Raw genomic sequence first — 20,308 nt, 5'->3', positions numbered from 1 at the left:
GTCCGTACATGTAGTATAATGCACAGCCCATAGTCCGTACATGTAGTATAATGCACAGCCCATAGTCATACATGTAGTATAATGCACAGCCCATAGTCATCCATGTAGTATGATGCACAGCCCATAGTCATCCATGTAGTATAATGCACAGCCCATAGTCCACACATGTAGTATAATGCACAGCCCACACTCATACATGTAGTATGATGCACAGCCCATAGTCCATACATGTAGTATAATGCACAGCCCATAGTCATCCATGTAGTATAATGCACAGCCCATAGTCCGTACATGTAGTATAATGCACAGCCCATAGTCCGTACATGTAGTATAATGCACAGCCCATAGTCCATACATGTAGTATAATGCACAGCCCACACTCATACATGTAGTATAATGCACAGCCCATAGTCCCTACATGTAGTATAATGCACAGCCCATAGTCCGTACATGTAGTATAATGCACAGCCCATAGTCCCTACATGTAGTATAATGCACAGCCCATAGTCCGTACATGTAGTATAATGCACAGCCCATAGTCCGTACATGTAGTATAATGCACAGCCCATAGTCCCTACATGTAGTATAATGCACAGCCCATAGTCCGTACATGTAGTATAATGCACAGCCCATAGTCCGTACATGTAGTATAATGCACAGCCCATAGTCCGTACATGTAGTATAATGCACAGCCCATAGTCCGTACATGTAGTATAATGCACAGCCCATAGTCCATACATGTAGTATAATGCACAGCCCACACTCATACATGTAGTATAATGCACAGCCCATAGTCATACATGTAGTATAATGCACAGCCCACACTCTTACATGTAGTATAATGCACAGCCCATACTCATACATGTAGTATAATGCACAGCCCATAGTCCATACATGTAGTATAATGCACAGCCCACACTCATCCATGTAGTATAATGCACAGCCCATAGTCCACACATGTAGTATAATGCACAGCCCATAGTCCATATATGTAGTATAATGCACAGCCCATACTCATACATGTAGTTTAATGCACAGCCCATAGTCCATACATGCAGTATAATGCACAGCCCATAGTCCATACATGCAGTATAATGCACAGCCCATAGTCATCCATGTAGTATAATGCACAGCCCATAGTCCATACATGTAGTATAATGCACAGCCCATAGTCCATACATGTAGTATAATGCACAGCCCATAGTCCGCACATGTAGTATAATGCACAGCCCATAGTCCGTACATGTAGTATAATGCACAGCCCATAGTCCGTACATGTAGTATAATGCACAGCCCATACTCATACATGTAGTATAATGCACAGCCCATAGTCATACATGTAGTATAATGCACAGCCCATAGTCCATACATGTAGTATAATGCACAGCCCATAGTCCTCCATGTAGTATAATGCACAGCCCATACTCATCCATGTAGTATAATGCACAGCCCATAGTCATCCATGTAGTATAATGCACAGCCCATAGTCATCCATGTAGTATAATGCACAGCCCATAGTCATACATGTAGTATAATGCACAGCCCATACTCATCCATGTAGTATAATGCACAGCCCATACTCATCCATGTAGTATAATGCACAGCCCATACTCATACATGTAGTATAATGCACAGCCCACACTCATACATGTAGTATAATGCACAGCCCATAGTCCGTACATGTAGTATAATGCACAGCTCATAGTCATACATGTAGTATAATGCACAGCCCACAGTCATACATGTAGTATAATGCACAGCCCATAGTCCATACATGTAGTATAATGCACAGCCCATAGTCCGTACATGTAGTATAATGCACAGCCCATACTCATACATGTAGTATAATGCACAGCCCATAGTCCATACATGTAGTATAATGCACAGCTCATAGTCATACATGTAGTATAATGCACAGCCCATAGTCCGTACATGTAGTATAATGCACAGCCCATAGTCCGTACATGTAGTATAATGCACAGCCCATAGTCCGTACATGTAGTATAATGCACAGCCCATACTCATACATGTAGTATAATGCACAGCCCATAGTCCATACATGTAGTATAATGCACAGCTCATAGTCATACATGTAGTATAATGCACAGCCCACAGTCATACATGTAGTATAATGCACAGCCCATAGTCCATACATGTAGTATAATGCACAGCCCATAGTCCGTACATGTAGTATAATGCACAGCCCATACTCATACATGTAGTATAATGCACAGCCCATAGTCCATACATGTAGTATAATGCACAGCTCATAGTCATACATGTAGTATAATGCACAGCCCATAGTCCGTACATGTAGTATAATGCACAGCCCATAGTCCGTACATGTAGTATAATGTACAGCCCATTGTCCGTACATGTAGTATAATGCACAGCCCATAGTCCGTACATGTAGTATAATGCACAGCCCATAGTCCGTACATGTAGTATAATGCACAGCCCATAGTCCGTAGATGTAGTATAATGCACAGCCCATAGTCCGTACATGTAGTATAATGCACAGCCCATACTCTTACATGTAGTATAATGCACAGCCCATACTCATACATGTAGTATAATGCACAGCCCATAGTCCATACATGTAGTATAATGCACAGCCCATAGTCCATACATGTAGTATAATGCACAGCCCATAGTTATCCATGTAGTATAATGCACAGCCCACACTCATACATGTAGTATAATGCACAGCCCATAGTCCATACATGTAGTATAATTCACAGCCCATAGTCCATACATGTAGTATAATGCACAGCCCATAGTCCATACATGTAGTATAATGCACAGCCCATAGTCTGTACATGTAGTATAATGCACAGCCCATAGTCCATACATGTAGTATAATGCACAGCCCATAGTCCATACATGTAGTATAATGCACAGCCCACACTCATACATGTAGTATAATGCATAGCCCATAGTCCATACATGTAGTATAATTCACAGCCCATAGTCCATACATGTAGTATAATGCACAGCCCACACTCTTACATGTAGTATAATGCACAGCCCATAGTCCATACATGTAGTATAATTCACAGCCCATAGTCCATACATGTAGTATAATGCACAGCCCATACTCATACATGTAGCATAATGCACAGCCCATAGTCCGTACATGTAGTATAATGCACAGCCCATAGTCCATACATGTAGTATAATGCACAGCCCACACTCATCCATGTAGTATAATGCACAGCCCATAGTCCACACATGTAGTATAATGCACAGCCCATAGTCCACACATGTAGTATAATGCACAGCCCATAGTCATCCATGTAGTATAATGCACAGCCCATAGTCCATAGATGTAGTATAATGCGCAGTCCACACTCATACATGTAGTATAATGCACAGCCCATAGTCCATACATGCAGTATAATGCACAGCCCATAGTCATCCATGTAGTATAATGCACAGCCCATAGTCCATAGATGTAGTATAATGCACAGCCCACACTCATCCATGTAGTATAATGCACAGCCCATAGTCCATACATGTAGTATAATGCACAGCCCACACTCATCCATGTAGTATAATGCACAGCCCATACTCATACATGTAGTATAATGCACAGCCCACACTCATACATGTAGTATAATGCACATCCCATAGTCCATACATGTAGTATAATGCACAGCTCATAGTCATACATGTAGTATAATGCACAGCCCACAGTCATACATGTAGTATAATGCACAGCCCATAGTCCATACATGTAGTATAATGCACAGCCCATAGTCCGTACATGTAGTATAATGCACAGCCCATACTCATACATGTAGTATAATGCACAGCCCATAGTCCATACATGTAGTATAATGCACAGCTCATAGTCATACATGTAGTATAATGCACAGCCCATAGTCCTTACATGTAGTATAATGCACAGCCCATAGTCCGTACATGTAGTATAATGCACAGCCCATAGTCCGAACATGTAGTATAATGCACAGCCCATAGTCCGTACATGTAGTATAATGCACAGCCCATAGTCCATACATGTAGTATAATGCACAGCCCACACTCATACATGTAGTATAATGCACAGCCCATACTCATACATGTAGTATAATGCACAGCCCATAGTCATCCATGTAGTATAATGCACAGCCCATAGTCATCCATGTAGTATAATGCACAGCCCATAGTCATCCATGTAGTATAATGCACAGCCCATAGTCATCCATGTAGTATAATGCACAGCCCATGATCATCCATGTATTATAATGCACAGCCCATAGTCATCCATGTAGTATAATGCACAGCCCATGATCATCCATGTATTATAATGCACAGCCCATACTCATACATGTAGTATAATGCACAGCCCTCAATTATCCATGTAGTATAATGCACAGCCCTCAATTATCCATGTAGTATAATGCACAGCCCATAGTCATCCATGTAGTATAATGCACAGCCCACAGTCATCCATGTAGTATAATACACAGCCCATAGTCATACATGTAGTATAATGCACAGCCCATAGTTATCCATGTAGTATAATGCACAGCCCATGATCATCCATGTATTATAATGCACAGCCCATAGTCATCCATGTAGTATAATGCACAGCCCATGATCATCCATGTATTATAATGCACAGCCCATAGTCATCCATGTAGTATAATGCACAGCCCATAGTCCATACATGTTGTATAATGCACAGCCCATACTCATACATGTAGTATAATGCACAGCCCTCAATTATCCATGTAGTATAATGCACAGCCCATAGTCATCCATGTAGTATAATGCACAGCCCATAGTCATACATGTATGACTATGGGCTGTGCATTATACTACATGTATGACTATGGGGTGTGCATTATACTACATGTAGTATAATGCACAGCCCACAATTATCCATGTAGTATAATGCACAGCCCATAGTTATCCATGTAGTATAATGCACAGCCCACAGTCATGCATGTAGTATAATGCACAGCCCATAGTCATCCATGTAGTATAATGCACAGCCCATAGTCATCCATGTAGTATAATGCACAGCCCATGATCATCCATGTATTATAATGCACAGCCCATAGTCATCCATGTAGTATAATGCACAGCCCATGATCATCCATGTATTATAATGCACAGCCCATACTCATACATGTAGTATAATGCACAGCCCATACTCATACATGTAGTATAATGCACAGCCCTCAATTATCCATGTAGTATAATGCACAGCCCATAGTCATCCATGTAGTATAATGCACAGCCCATAGTCATCCATGTAGTATAATGCACAGCCCATAGTCATCCATGTAGTATAATGCACAGCCCATAGTCATCCATGTAGTATAATGCACAGCCCATAGTCATCCGTGTAGTATAATGCACAGCCCATAGTCATCCATGTAGTATAATGCACAGCCCATAGTCATCCATGTAGTATAATGCACAGCCCATAGTCATACATGTATTATAATGCACAGCCCACAGTCATCCATGTAGTATAATGCACAGCCCGTAGTCATACATGTAGTATAATGCACAGCCTATAGTCATCCATGTAGTATAATGCACAGCCCATAGTCCATACATGTAGTATAATGCACAGCCCATAGTCCATACATGTAGTATAATGCACAGCCCACAGTCATCCATGTAGTATAATGCACAGCCCACAGTCATACATGTAGTATAATGCACAGCCCATAGTCCACACATGTAGTATAATGCACAACCCATAGTCCATACATGTAGTATAATGCACAGCACACACTCTTACATGTAGTATAATGCACAGCCCATAGTCCATACATGTAGTATAATGCACAGCCCATAGTCCATACATGTAGTATAATGCACAGCCCATAGTCCATACATGTAGTATAATGCACAGCCCACAGTCATCTGTGTAGTATAATGCACAGCCTATAGTCATCCGTGTAGTATAATGCACAGCCCATAGTCATCCATGTAGTATAATGCACAGCCCATAGTCATCCATGTAGTATAATGCACAGCCCATAGTCCATCCATGTAGTATAATGCACAGCCCACACTCTTACATGTAGTATAATGCACAGCCCATAGTCATCCATGTAGTATAATGCACAGCCCATAGTCATCCATGTAGTATAATGCACAGCCCATAGTCCATCCATGTAGTATAATGCACAGCCCACACTCTTACATGTAGTATAATGCACAGCCCATAGTCCATACATGTAGTATAATGCACAGCCCATAGTCATCCATGTAGTATAATGCACAGCCCATAGTCAAGCATGTAGTATAATGCACAGCCCACAGTCATCCATGTAGTATAATGCACAGCCCACAGTCATCCATGTAGTATAATGCACAGCCCATAGTCATCCATGTAGTATAATGCACAGCCCATAGTCATCCATGTAGTATAATGCACAGCCCATAGTCCATCCATGTAGTATAATGCACAGCCCATAGTCATCCATGTAGTATAATGCACAGCCCATAGTCAAGCATGTAGTATAATGCACAGCCCACAGTCATCCATGTGGTATAATGCACAGCCCATAGTCATCCATGTAGTATAATGCACAGCCCATAGTCCATCCATGTAGTATAATGCACAGCCCATAGTCCATACATGTAGTATAATGCACAGCCCATAGTCATCCATATAGTATAATGCACAGCCCATAGTCCATACATGTAGTATAATGCACAGCCCATAGTCCATACATGTAGTATAATGCACAGCCCACAGTCATCCATGTAGTATAATGCACAGCCCACAGTCATACATGTAGTATAATGCACAGCCCATAGTCCACACATGTAGTATAATGCACAACCCATAGTCCATACATGTAGTATAATGCACAGCCCATACTCATCCATGTAGTATAATGCACAGCACACACTCTTACATGTAGTATAATGCACAGCCCATAGTCCATACATGTAGTATAATGCACAGCCCATAGTCCATACATGTAGTATAATGCACAGCCCACAGTCATCTGTGTAGTATAATGCACAGCCTATAGTCCATACATGTAGTATAATGCACAGCCCACAGTCATACATGTAGTATAATGCACAGCCCATAGTCCATACATGTAGTATAATGCACAGCCCACAGTCATCCATGTAGTATAATGCACAGCCCACAGTCATCCATGTAGTATAATGCACAGCCCACAGTCATACATGTAGTATAATGCACAACCCATAGTCCATACATGTAGTATAATGCACAGCCCATAGTCCATACATGTAGTATAATGCACAGCCCATAGTCCATACATGTAGTATAATGCACAGCACACACTCTTACATGTAGTATAATGCACAGCCCATAGTCCATACATGTAGTATAATGCACAGCCCATAGTCCACACATGTAGTATAATGCACAGCCCATACTCATACATGTAGTATAATGCACAGCACACACTCTTACATGTAGTATAATGCACAGCTCATAGTCCATACATGTAGTATAATGCACAGCCCATAGTCCATACATGTAGTATAATGCACAGCCCACAGTCATCCATGTAGTATAATGCACAGCCCATACTCATACATGTAGTATAATGCACAGCCCACAGTCCGTACATGTAGTATAATGCACAGCCCATAGTCCACACATGTAGTATAATGCACAGCCCATAGTCCATACATGTAGTATAATGCAGAGCCCATAGTCCATACATGTAGTATAATGCACAGCCCACAGTCATCCATGTAGTATAATGCACAGCCCATAGTCCACACATGTAGTATAATGCACAGCCCACAGTCATACATGTAGTATAATGCACAGCCCATAGTCCATACATGTAGTATAATGCACAGCCCATAGTCCGTACATGTAGTATAATGCACAGCCCATAGTCCATACATGTAGTATAATGCACAGCCCATACTCATACATGTAGTATAATGCACAGCCCATACTCATACATGTAGTATAATGCACAGCCCACACTCATCCATGTAGTATAATGCACAGCCCATAGTCCATACATGTAGTATAATGCACAGCCCATAGTCCATACATGTAGTATAATGCACAGCCCATAGTCCGTACATGTAGTATAATGCACAGCCCATACTCATCTGTGTAGTATAATGCACAGCCCATAGTCCACACATGTAGTATAATGCACAGCCCACACTCATACATGTAGTATGATGCACAGCCCATAGTCCGTACATGCAGTATAATGCACAGCCCATAGTCCGTACATGTAGTATAATGCACAGCCCATAGTCCGTACATGTAGTATAATGCACAGCCCACACTCATACATGTAGTATAATGCACAGCCCATAGTCCGTACATGTAGTATAATGCACAGCCCATACTCATCCATGTAGTATAATGCACAGCCCATAGTCCGTACATGTAGTATAATGCACAGCCCATACTCATACATGTAGTATAATGCACAGCCCATAGTCCGTACATGTAGTATAATGCACAGCCCATACTCATCCATGTAGTATAATGCACAGCCCATAGTCCGTACATGTAGTATAATGCACAGCCCATAGTCCGTACATGTAGTATAATGCACAGCCCATAGTCCGTACATGTAGTATAATGCACAGCCCATAGTCCATACATGTAGTATAATGCACAGCCCACACTCATACATGTAGTATAATGCACAGCCCACACTCTTACATGTAGTATAATGCACAGCCCATAGTCATACATGTAGTATAATGCACAGCCCACACTCTTACATGTAGTATAATGCACAGCCCATACTCATACATGTAGCATAATGCACAGCCCATAGTCCATACATGTAGTATAATGCACAGCCCACACTCATCCATGTAGTATAATGCACAGCCCACACTCATCCATGTAGTATAATGCACAGCCCATAGTCCACACATGTAGTATAATGCACAGCCCATAGTCCATATATGTAGTATAATGCGCAGTCCACACTCATACATGTAGTATAATGCACAGCCCATAGTCCATACATGCAGTATAATGCACAGCCCATAGTCATCCATGTAGTATAATGCACAGCCCATAGTCCATACATGCAGTATAATGCACAGCCCACACTCATCCATGTAGTATAATGCACAGCCCATAGTCCGTACATGTAGTATAATGCACAGCCCATAGTCCGTACATGTATTATAATGCACAGCCCATAGTCCATACATGTAGTATAATGCACAGCCCTTAGTCATACATGTAGTATAATGCACAGCCCATAGTCATACATGTAGTATAATGCACAGCCCATAGTCCATTCATGTAGTATAATGCACAGCCCATAGTCCTCCATGTAGTATAATGCACAGCCCATAGTCATACATGTAGTATAGTGCACAGCCCATAGTCCATACATGTAGTATAATGCACAGCCCATAGTCCTCCATGTAGTATAATGCACAGCCCATAGTCATACATGTAGTATAATGCACAGCCCATAGTCATACATGTAGTATAATGCACAGCCCCTAGTCATCCATGTAGTATAATGCACAGCCCATAGTCATACATGTAGTATAATGCACAGCCCATACTCATCCATGTAGTATAATGCACAGCCCATAGTCATACATGTAGTATAATGCACAGCCCATAGTCATCCATGTAGTATAATGCACAGCCCATAGTCATACATGTAGTATAATGCACAGCCCACACTCATACATGTAGTATAATGCACAGCCCATAGTCCGTACATGTAGTATAATGCACAGCCCACACTATTACATGTAGTATAATGCACAGCCCATACTCATACATGTAGTATAATGCACAGCCCATAGTCCGTACATGTAGTATAATGCACAGCCCACACTCTTACATGTAGTATAATGCACAGCCCACACTCTTACATGTAGTATAATGCACAGCCCATAGTCCGTACATGTAGTATAATGCACAGCCCATAGTCCATACATGTAGTATAATGCACAGCCCACACTCTTACATGTAGTATAATGCACAGCCCACACTTTTACATGTAGTATAATGCACAGCTCATACTCATACATGTAGTATAATGCACAGCCCACACTCTTACATGTAGTATAATGTACAGCCCATAGTCCATACATGTAGTATAATGCACAGCCCACACTCATACATGTAGTATAATGCACAGCCCATAGTCCATACATGTAGTATAATGCACAGCCCATAGTGATACATGTAGTATAATGCACAGCCCATAGTCCATACATGTAGTATAATGCACAGCCCATACTCTTACATGTAGTATAATGCACAGCCCATAGTCCATACATGTAGTATAATGCACAGCCCATAGTCATACATGTAATATAATGCACAGCCCATAGTCCATCCATGTAGTATAATGCACAGCCCACACTCTTACATGTAGTATAATGCACAGCACACACTCTTACATGTAGTATTATGGCCAAGGGCACCGTGTAGTCGCTGATTTTATAAAAACAGAACATTATACTCGCCTTCTCTCTGCTCCCTCGCCGCTCGGTGTCTTTTTTCTGGAGCTGCCGCTGACTTCAGCTACAAGTGACAGGAGAGCATGATGTTACTTCCATGCGCCCCCTAATGGCGTACATGCCGATGTCAGCTGCTGGCCTCTGATTGGTCAGCAGCGTGTATTGTGGCACTTCAGCTGAATGTCAGTCCGAGAACACATCCAGCTGAAGTAGGGGTCGGTCGCAGGAGCCACTGCGGTCATTAAGCCTCTCAATATAATGCTCTCATAGTACCTCTATTTCACCACACCGTATAATGTTCTCACAGTACCGCCATCCCCCCACATACCGTATAATGTTCTCACAGTACCGCCATCCCCCCACATACAGTATAATGTTCCCACAGTACCACCATCCCCCCACATACAGTATAATGTTCTCACAGTACCGCCATCTTCCCACATACAGTATAAGGTTCTCACAGTACCGCCATCTTCCCACATACAGTATAATGTTCTCACAGTACCGCCATCCCCCCACATACAGTATAATGTTCCCACAGTACCACCATCCCCCCACATACAGTATAACACTTGGTTTTCTTTTTTTGGTGTTTTTCATGTAATATATGGAAGCCTACAGGAAAATGCTAAAAGAAACATAATATCCAGGAATAAAACCACTGTACATGGAGACATTAGCATCAAATAACTGTCTTGTTCTTACACACACGCTCTTATAAATGAGATCTAACGTGATAAAAGATTACAACCTGGGGAAGACGGGAAACATTCATACAGACGGTCGGTGTTGATGTCGTCAGTGACGGACTTTGGCCAAATTTGTTTCTAGAGCCGTATAAGAAGATGAAGATGTCGTCCTCATCATGAAGTTGTTATTTCTCATGCCATGTGTAATGTATATGACGAGAATTAGCGTTATGGAAGATGAGTCTATGAGAAACGTATTCAGCTGCCGACTCCGAGGAAGAAACTGCTTGTTGTCTGTGGCCTAAACTACACTGCTCAAAAAAATGAAGGGAACACTTATACAATAGAATATAACTCCAAGTAAATGAAACTTCTGTGAAATCAAACTGTCCACTTAGGAAGCAACACTGATTGACAATCAATTTCACATGCTGTTGTGCAAATGGAATAGACAATAGATGGAAATTATTGGCAATTATCAAGACACACTCAATAAAGGAGTAGTTCTGCAGGTGGGAACCACAGACCACATCTCAGTACCAATGCTTTCTGGCTGATGTTTTGGTCACTTTTGAATGTTGGTTGTGGTTTCACACTCGTGGTAGCATGAGACGGACTCTACAACCCACAGAAGTTGCTCAGGTAGTGCAGCTCATCCAGGATGGCATATCAATGCGAGCTGTGGGAAGAAGGTTTGCCATGTCTGTCAGCGCAGTGTCCAGAGGCTGGAGGCGCTACCAGGAGACAGGTCAGTACACCAGGAGACGTGGAGGGGGCCGTAGGAGGGCAACAACCCAGCAGCTGGACCGCTACCTCCGCCTTTGTGCCAGGAGGAACAGGAAGAGCACTGCCAGAGCCCTGCAAAATGACCTCCAGCAGGCCACAAATGTGCATGTGTCTGCACAAATGGTTAGAAACCGATTCCATGAGGGTGGTATGAGGGCCCGACATCCACAGATGGGGGTTGTGCTCACAGCCCAACACCGTGCAGGACGCTTGGCATTTGCCACAGAACACCAGGATTGGCAAAGTCGCCACTGGCGCCCTGTGCTCTTCACAGATGAAAGCAGGTTCACACTGAGCACATGTGACAGACGTGACAGAGTCTGGAGACGCCGTGGAGAGCGATCTGCTGCCTGCAACATCCTTCAGCATGACCGGTTTGGCAGTGGGTCAGTAATGGTGTGGGGTGGCATTTCTTTGGAGGGCCGCACAGCCCTCCATGTGCTCTCCAGAGGTAGCCTGACTGCCATTAGGTACCGAGATGAGATCCTCAGACCCCTTGTGAGACCATATGCTGGTGCGGTTGGCCCTGGGTTCCTCCTAATGCAGGACAATGCCAGACCTCATGTGGCTGGAGTGTGTCAGCAGTTCCTGCAAGATGAAGGCATTGAAGCTATGGACTGGCCCACCCGTTCCCCAGACCTGAATCCGATTGAGCACATCTGGGACATCATGTCTCGCTCCATCCACTAACGTCACATTGCACCACAGACTGTCCAGGAGTTGGCGGATGCTTTAGTCCAGGTCTGGGAGGAGATCCCACAGGAGACCAACCGCAAGCTCATCAGGAGCATGCCCAGGCATTGTAGTGAGGTCATACAGGCACGTGGAGGCCACACACAATACTCAGCCTCATCAGGAGCATGCCCAGGCGTTGTAGGGAGGTCATACAGGCACGTGGAGGCCACACACAATACTGAGCCTCATTTTGACTTGTTTTAAGGACATTACATCAAAGTTGGATCAGCCTGTAGTGTGTTTTTCCACTTTAATTTTGGGGGTGACTCCAAATCCAGGCCTCCATTGGTTAATTAATTTATTTCCATTGATGATTTTTGTGTGATTTTGTTGTCAGCACATTCAACTTTGTACAGAACTAAGTATTCAATGAGAATATTTCATTCATTCAGATCTAGGATGTGTTATTTGAGTGTTCCCTTTATTTTTTTGAGCAGTGTTTTTAGGTTTTATTAGTACGTCAGGGACAAAAGCAGAATGTTGTAAAATAATAAAAATACCATTGCTGCTTGGGTTTCTGGGTGATTTTTACTAAAGCAATGGCCAACTTAGCCAGTGATTGGAAGTATGGAGGAGATGTCTAAGTCAGCAATTCAACTTATGTTCCAGTCCATAAAAAACTAGAGAACACAACATCTACACGTTCTATCTCCTGATATATTTCCCTTATTGTCTCCAGTAATTGTATTATTACACAGGATTCTTTATGATGTTAGATCGGCTCATCTTCTCATTCAGGTTTCTACAATATCAGATCCTCTCAGTGAAGATCTTCTATATTAAGAAAAATTTTTCTGAATCACCTATCAAGGATGGATATGGACAGAGACAAGATGGCGGAGAGGATATTACACCTCACCCTAGAGATCCTCTTCCGGCTTACTGGAGAGGTGAGAGATTCTGATGACGTCACATTACATCATTCTTATCTATGGGAATAACAGATGGACAGAACTGGAGAGGTGAGGACTCTGGAAATGTCTGTAGTGAGATGTATTAATGTGTCTCTCCATAACCAGGATTACATATTAGTGAAGACCTCTAGGGAGCGCTGTCAGATCCCTGTGTCTGAGGGATGGGGAAGACCCAAGAGCCTAATCACAGGACCTCCATCTCACCCCTTCATACATGAGGACATCAATGACCAGAAGATCCTAGAACTCACCTACAAGATGATTGAGCTGCTGACTGGAGAGGTGATACTGCTGGAAATGCTGGGACATTATACAGTAGCGCTATGGAGGGATCGAGGGGATGACGGTATCATTGCATGTGTCAGGTACCTATAAGGTGTCAGGATGTCGCCATCTATTTCTCCATGGAGGAGTGGGAGTATTTAGAAGGACACAAAGATCTGTACAAGGACGTCATGATGGAGGTTCCCCAGCCCCTCACATCACCAGGTAATAGACAGGACTAAATACACACGGCCTATAATTATCTGTATGTAAAGAATGAATTCAGTCCCTGTATGTGTTTCCTCCAGATCTATCCAGTAAGGGGACAACACCAGAGAGATGTCCCCGTCCTCTTCTTCCACAGGACTGTAAACAAGAAGATCCCAATGTTCCTCAGGATCATCAGGTAGATGGAGAGAAGGTGTCATGAGATCTCCCCTATGATGTGTAGACGGCTGTGACGGTCTTGTGTTCAGTCTTGTTTTATCCACCAGTATTATATGTTTTATACTTGTGTAATGAGAACGGTGGAGATGACAGGATTAGAGCTGATCATAGATGAGACTTCTCCATCTGTCTGTCACTTTTACAATATTTGTTTCAGGGTGAAGATCTGACCCATATTAATACTACAGAGACATATGTGAGGGGTGATGAGCGGTGTAAAGAGGAGATTCCTACATATGACTACCCAGGTGAGTAGTGACCACTAAATGCAGAGAAGTCACAGATTCTTCTCAGTCACCGGCTGTGGCTGGTTTACCGGTCATGTAGTTTGGCCGTATCACAATCGTGTGATCACCATTTTCCCTCTAGACCACAACATTTTCCTCCATCCAAAAATGTTCACATTACTTTGTGTAATTGTAAAAGCCCTTTTCTGTAAAACTTACAACCTGGAGGATCCACCTACCTCCTGGGATTAGAAGACTCTGGCCATTACCTGCCCAGATCTGTAAACTACAAAGCCAAATGACAGCGTACGTAGAAAGTGCTGACAAGTGAGAAAATCACTTGAAGAAAAATTATGATGGGCCTGTAAGAGAAAGCGGAGGGTAATGATGCTGTTGGCTTCCTAGATCCCTGATATCTTATTGGATGAATCTACCTTCTCTCCCTTCTGTGCTGCTGAATGTGCTCGTATGGTCCCTACAAGACCAGGTCCAGTCTTTCTGGCCAAACTTCACTTTTATGATCGACAACATTAAATGTGCAGTGAGGGCCAAGTGTGAATTTCTGTACAATAACAACAGAGTTTCCCTTTATCCTGACTTTTCAAACTATCTTCAAACAGGATTGCGATAAACGACATAAATAAAACTACACCTGTGCCATGATATGTCTCTAAGCTGTGCGTGGCTGATGGCTGTAATATACATCTATTCACGCCTGCAGGAGATGTGGTGGCATGGCTCGAGCCCTGGTTTCATGGATTCACTCCACATCATAAATTCCATTATGTTTTCAATCCTAAGGAATTCAGATTCCTGCACAATCTCTCCTGAAATGGGGGCACTAATACTTTCTCTACTCTTCTGGTCAGGACTCATCATACCTCTAATGGTCCACCATAAATGAGTGCGACTCCGGTTTAGTGTTGGAGCTCTCCCTTATATACATTGTTGTTGGGGATGTAGCATATCTTTTATTCTGTCTTTTTAACAGGTTCATTTTCTATGATAGTTTGATTATGGTGGGATCGGTCTGACTCACTTATGTGTCTCTGTAACTCCATGGTAGTCTTTAAAAGAAGGTTTCCATTACCTCTTCCCAATGCCGAGGTCTAAATTTAAGACGCCTCAGCTCTGCAGTATTATAAAAAGTTCTACTTCAATGTCTAATATTTCTTCTTGAAATTTATCTGACATAAAATATTGTCCCTTACGATAGTTTAGATGATGAAGAGCCCCCGAGCCCCAGACTCTAATTACCCCAGAGAGGTTTCACCACTAGTTACTCACTATTTACCGAGAAGACTGTTCAGTTCGATCATTTCAGTAGATGTGTTATTGTCTATACTCACAGTTTTTGACTACAGCAGTTCGTTCCCAAAATACTCTGATTTAACCTCTTCCCGCAGACAGTTTTTTGTTCCTAATCAGGTTCCATTTTTCAAATCTGACGTGTGTCACTTTATGTGGTGATAACTTTGGAATTCTTCACAAAGGATAATAGGAAACAAATGGACCTTACAAATTATTTCCAGCTACTCTTGAATCTGACAATCCCCTATATACGGTTGTACACTACTGTCTGGGCACATGGCAGGGTAAGAAGGGAAGGAGCACCATTTAGCTATTTGAATGCAGATCTTGCAGATCCCAGAGGAGATGGGACACAACATTTGCAGAAACCTTAACATGACAAAATGGCAGAAAACCAGAGCAATAGAAATCCCCATAAAGTGACTGCATTTTGGAAATTATAACCCTCAGTGAATTAATCTATAGGAGTAGTGACTATTGTGACTCCACAGCCACTTTCTGGACATTAGCTCGCAGTCGATGTTGGAGAGTAAAAATTACACATTGGCCATTTTATTCCCCAACACATAGTGTCCAGATTGTGCTCCAGGAGACACACACTGTAAATGAAGAGGGTTCTTCTCACTATAGTAATGCCAAATACATGGATGATAAATGTGGTTTGGACGCACTGCAAGGCTCAGAAGAGAGGGGGAGATCTGACTTTGGGAGAGCGGATATTGCTGGATTGGTTTATGGATGAGTAGAAGTTTTTATTGGTATCATTTTCATCTGCATAACATTGTTTGGTGGCTTCTTATTCCATATTTTGGAGGCAGAATGCACAAACAGTTGAACACTATGCTCCATTGGTTCATCCTATGAAGTTTTCTATTAGACTGTGAATTGTCATTACTGTCATTCTGTCAATAAGGTGTGATTTCTACAGACATTTTAAGTAGAAATGTTCAAAAATATAAATTTCAAGGATGTTTTATTTAAAATGAATAATTGTTTTTTTTCTTGGCAGATGACTCTACCAGGAGATCAGAGGGACAGGAGATTTTTATATCAGATGATCTTGAGATCCCACAGGATACAATTGAAGTGAATGCCATTACTCCAGATCTACCATCATCCCTTCACAGCAAAGATCTGTCATCTGATCCTATGAAACAGGTCCTGTCTTCTGATTCATTACCGACTACTAAGGAAAGTCAAAATAAAAAAATAAGAATTGAAAAACGAACTGTTCCTAAAGCAAATAAGACATTTTCACTTTCAGAAAATGGCAATAATTTTACCCTCGAAAAGTCTATAAGTCAAAAAATACACACAGTGGACAATAGATTTTCTTGTTCCAAATGTGGGAGATATTTTAACTGTAAATCAGCTTTGGTTATTCACCAGAGAACCCACACCGGGGAGAAGCCTTTTTCCTGTTCAGAATGTGGGAAATGTTTTAACCATGAATCAATTCTGGTTAAGCACCTGAGAACCCACACAGGGAAGAAGCCTTTTTCATGTTCAGAATGTGGGAGATGTTTTAGCCATAAATCAGTTTTGGTTATTCACCAGAGAACCCACACCGGGGAGAAGCCTTTTTCATGTTCAGAATGTGGGAAATGTTTTAACCGGAAATTCGATCTTGTTAGACATCAGAGAATTCACACAGGGGAGAAGCCTTTTTCCTGTCCAGAATGTGGGAAATGTTTTAACCAGAAATTCGATCTTGTTAGACATCAGATAATTCACACAGGAGAGAAGAAGCCTTTTTCATGTTCAGAATGTGGGAAATGTTTTAACCAGAAATCATATTTTGTTATTCACCAGAGATCTCACACAGGGGAGAAGAAGCCTTTTTCATGTTCAGAATGTGGGAGATGTTTTAACCATAAATCAGCTTTGGTTATTCACCAGAGAACCCACACCGGGGAGAAGCCTTTTTCATGTTCAGAATGTGGGAAATGTTTTAACCGGAAATTCGATCTTGTTAGACACCAGAGAATTCACACTGGGGAGAAGAAGCCTTTCTCATGTTCAGAATGTGGGAAATGTTTTAACCATAAATCAGTTTTGGTTAAGCACCTGAGAACCCACACAGGGAAGAAGCCTTTTTCATGTTCAGAATGTGGGAGATGTTTTAACCATAAATCAGTTTTGGTTATTCACCAGAGAATCCACACCGGGGAGAAGCCTTTTTCATGTTCAGAATGTGTGAAATGTTTTAACCGGAAATTCGATCTTGTTAGACATCAGATAATTCACACAGGGGAGAAGAAGCCTTTTTCATGTTCAGAATGTGGGAAATGTTTTAACCATAAATCAGTTTTGGTTAAGCACCTGAGAACCCACACAGGGAAGAAGCCTTTTTCATGTTCAGAATGTGGGAGATGTTTTAACCATAAATCAGCTTTGGTTATTCACCAGAGAACCCACACAGGGGAGAAGCCTTTTTCATGTTCAGAATGTGGGAAATGTTTTAACCGGAAATTCGATCTTGTTAGACATCAGAGAATTCACACAGGGGAGAAGCCTTTTTCCTGTTCTGAATGTGAGAAATGTTTTAACCAGAAATCAGATCTTGTTAGACACCAGAGAGCTCACACAGGGGAGAAGCCATTTTCATGTTCTGAATGTGGGAAATGTTTTAACAATAAACCAGCTATTGTTCACCACCAGAGAATTCACACAGGGTAGAAGCCTTTTTCATGTTCACAATGTGGGAAATGTTTTTACCGTGAATCAGTTTTGGTTAAGCTCATGAGAACACAGGGCTGTGGAGTCGGTAAGCCACAGTTGCGACTCCGACTCCTGGATTTTATCAGGTTCCGACTCCGACTCCTTCATAAATGGCCAATTCGTAACAATAAATTTACTGTTGTAAAATATTAACATCATGCTTATTCAGTTTCTCACCATCATATAAGTAATCAGACCACTTAGAGCAAAATCTATATTTATTAGAATACAGTTAGAATATAGCCAATAACTTTTATAAACTTTTCTAAACTCTTGTAAGTAAATATGCAATAAACACTGTTATGCATTTAATAAGAAGAAAACTATAAATTTGTCCTCAGAAAAAGTATTGCCTCTGTCAGATCCTCCTTCATGGATGCTCTTGTCGTCACTGAATTTTGGGTCTTCTATCCTTTGGATTACGAGCTCGGAGAGCTCGGAGAGAATGAAGACACAGGACAGGATGTTTGTGTCTAAACATACTCTAAAAACTTTATTACAAAACACAGGGCTAATATACACCCTAAAAGGCAGGAAACGGATTTGCCATATATATTAGCTGAACAAGCGAAAAAAGCTAGTTTCTGTATGCTTTAAAATATTTAATTAGACTTATCTAGTTAGCAAGGTCATTTCATCTTTCTGCAAGAACACATTATTGCTACAAGAAGAAACATCTGGCCAGGGAGTATACTTTATCTTCTCCCAAGGACACGCTATTAATACAAGAAGGAACATTCATAGCTGTTGTTTTCACCTAAAATAACTGTCATCCTTTTGTTCCTTTATTTATCAATACGAATCTCTGTTTTCTTTTAGTACAACGCTGAATACACATTAAAAAAAAGCTTAAAAACCAAATAAACCGCAAGACACATTAGCAAAACCTGTAAAATAGCTTGTACTATACCAGCCAACCACCCACCGATACCTTTAAACCAATTTGCGGGATTTAGAAAGGAAAAGGTGTTTGCCCACCAGAAATCCTGATTCTTGAGGTTGGCCTCATCATAAAGTCTCCTTAATTTTACCACATCTTCCAACTTATGCTTCAGCGTCAGTACACTAGAATTGTCTATGTAATGACAGCATGCGGGCCCTATTATCTGGCACATCCCTCCTTGTGCTGCTGTTAAATAATCTAGTACAAGGGTATGTTGGTTCGTGACAATAATCAATTGATTCTGTACTGCAAGAGATCCGTTAACTACTTCTAAAATATCCCAAATCTGGTCATCAAGATAGTCTGTAGCTTCTACTAATTTATCCCACGTTTGTGTCAACATAGGGTATATAAACAATGCACTGAAAAATTAGTTTACCCCTCCCATTTGAACTATATGGAGTCTCCCACTTGGTCTTTCTTTATTGTCTGCTGATCGCTTATGCAGTGTATGTTTTGGGATAGACAAAGGATCTAGCTGGTCTGGAGTAACAATATAAGTTGCGGGTGTCAATCTGGCTAAGGTACAAGTTCCTGTTACTCCTACTGGGAGCCACTTGAAAGCCTTGTCTCCACATACCCAATACATGGATGCGGGGAGATTCCATAATGCTGAATGTTGCAGTATTAGACGGTGAACTAAATCAACAAACTTAGAAACATTTGACATCATACACCATCCAGGCTGCTGACCTAAGGGAGAACAATAGCCAGCATCAGGATTGCCACAAGTAGGTGTACCTCTCTGATAACTTGAGCTTTCATTACACTGTAGATTGCCAGGTATTTTGGCACAGGTTTCACTTGTCCCGTTTTTAAAATGGACAT

The 20,308-nt window shown here is 41.7% G+C and overlaps 2 protein-coding genes across 2 annotated transcripts in view; both read left to right on the top strand.

The window, feature by feature from the left end:
- Nucleotides 1-13,809, top strand: part of LOC141206942 (uncharacterized) — a 187,829-nt gene extending 174,020 nt beyond the window's left edge. Inside the window, exons 9-10 of the transcript XR_012277431.1 lie at nt 13,392-13,543; nt 13,673-13,809. The gene's annotated coding sequence lies outside the window, so the exon portion shown is untranslated. The remainder of the gene's footprint in view (nt 1-13,391; nt 13,544-13,672) is intronic.
- LOC141206929 (uncharacterized) lies at nt 13,631-19,867 on the top strand. The gene is made up of 5 exons (XM_073664293.1): nt 13,631-13,849; nt 13,933-14,056; nt 14,140-14,237; nt 14,436-14,526; nt 16,826-19,867. Exons 1-5 carry the CDS (start codon nt 13,631-13,633, stop codon nt 18,493-18,495), a joined length of 2,202 nt encoding a protein of 733 aa, XP_073520394.1. The 3' UTR covers nt 18,496-19,867.
- Nucleotides 19,868-20,308: the final 441 nt, after the last annotated feature.

Source organism: Phyllobates terribilis, unplaced genomic scaffold, assembly GCF_046119375.1.
Source record: "Phyllobates terribilis strain yellow unplaced genomic scaffold, ASM4611937v1 Scaffold_150__1_contigs__length_4496277, whole genome shotgun sequence".
Taxonomy (NCBI): Eukaryota; Metazoa; Chordata; class Amphibia; order Anura; family Dendrobatidae; genus Phyllobates; species Phyllobates terribilis.
Note: the sequence above shows the minus strand (reverse complement) of the source record. Positions and strands in the feature narration are given on the sequence as shown.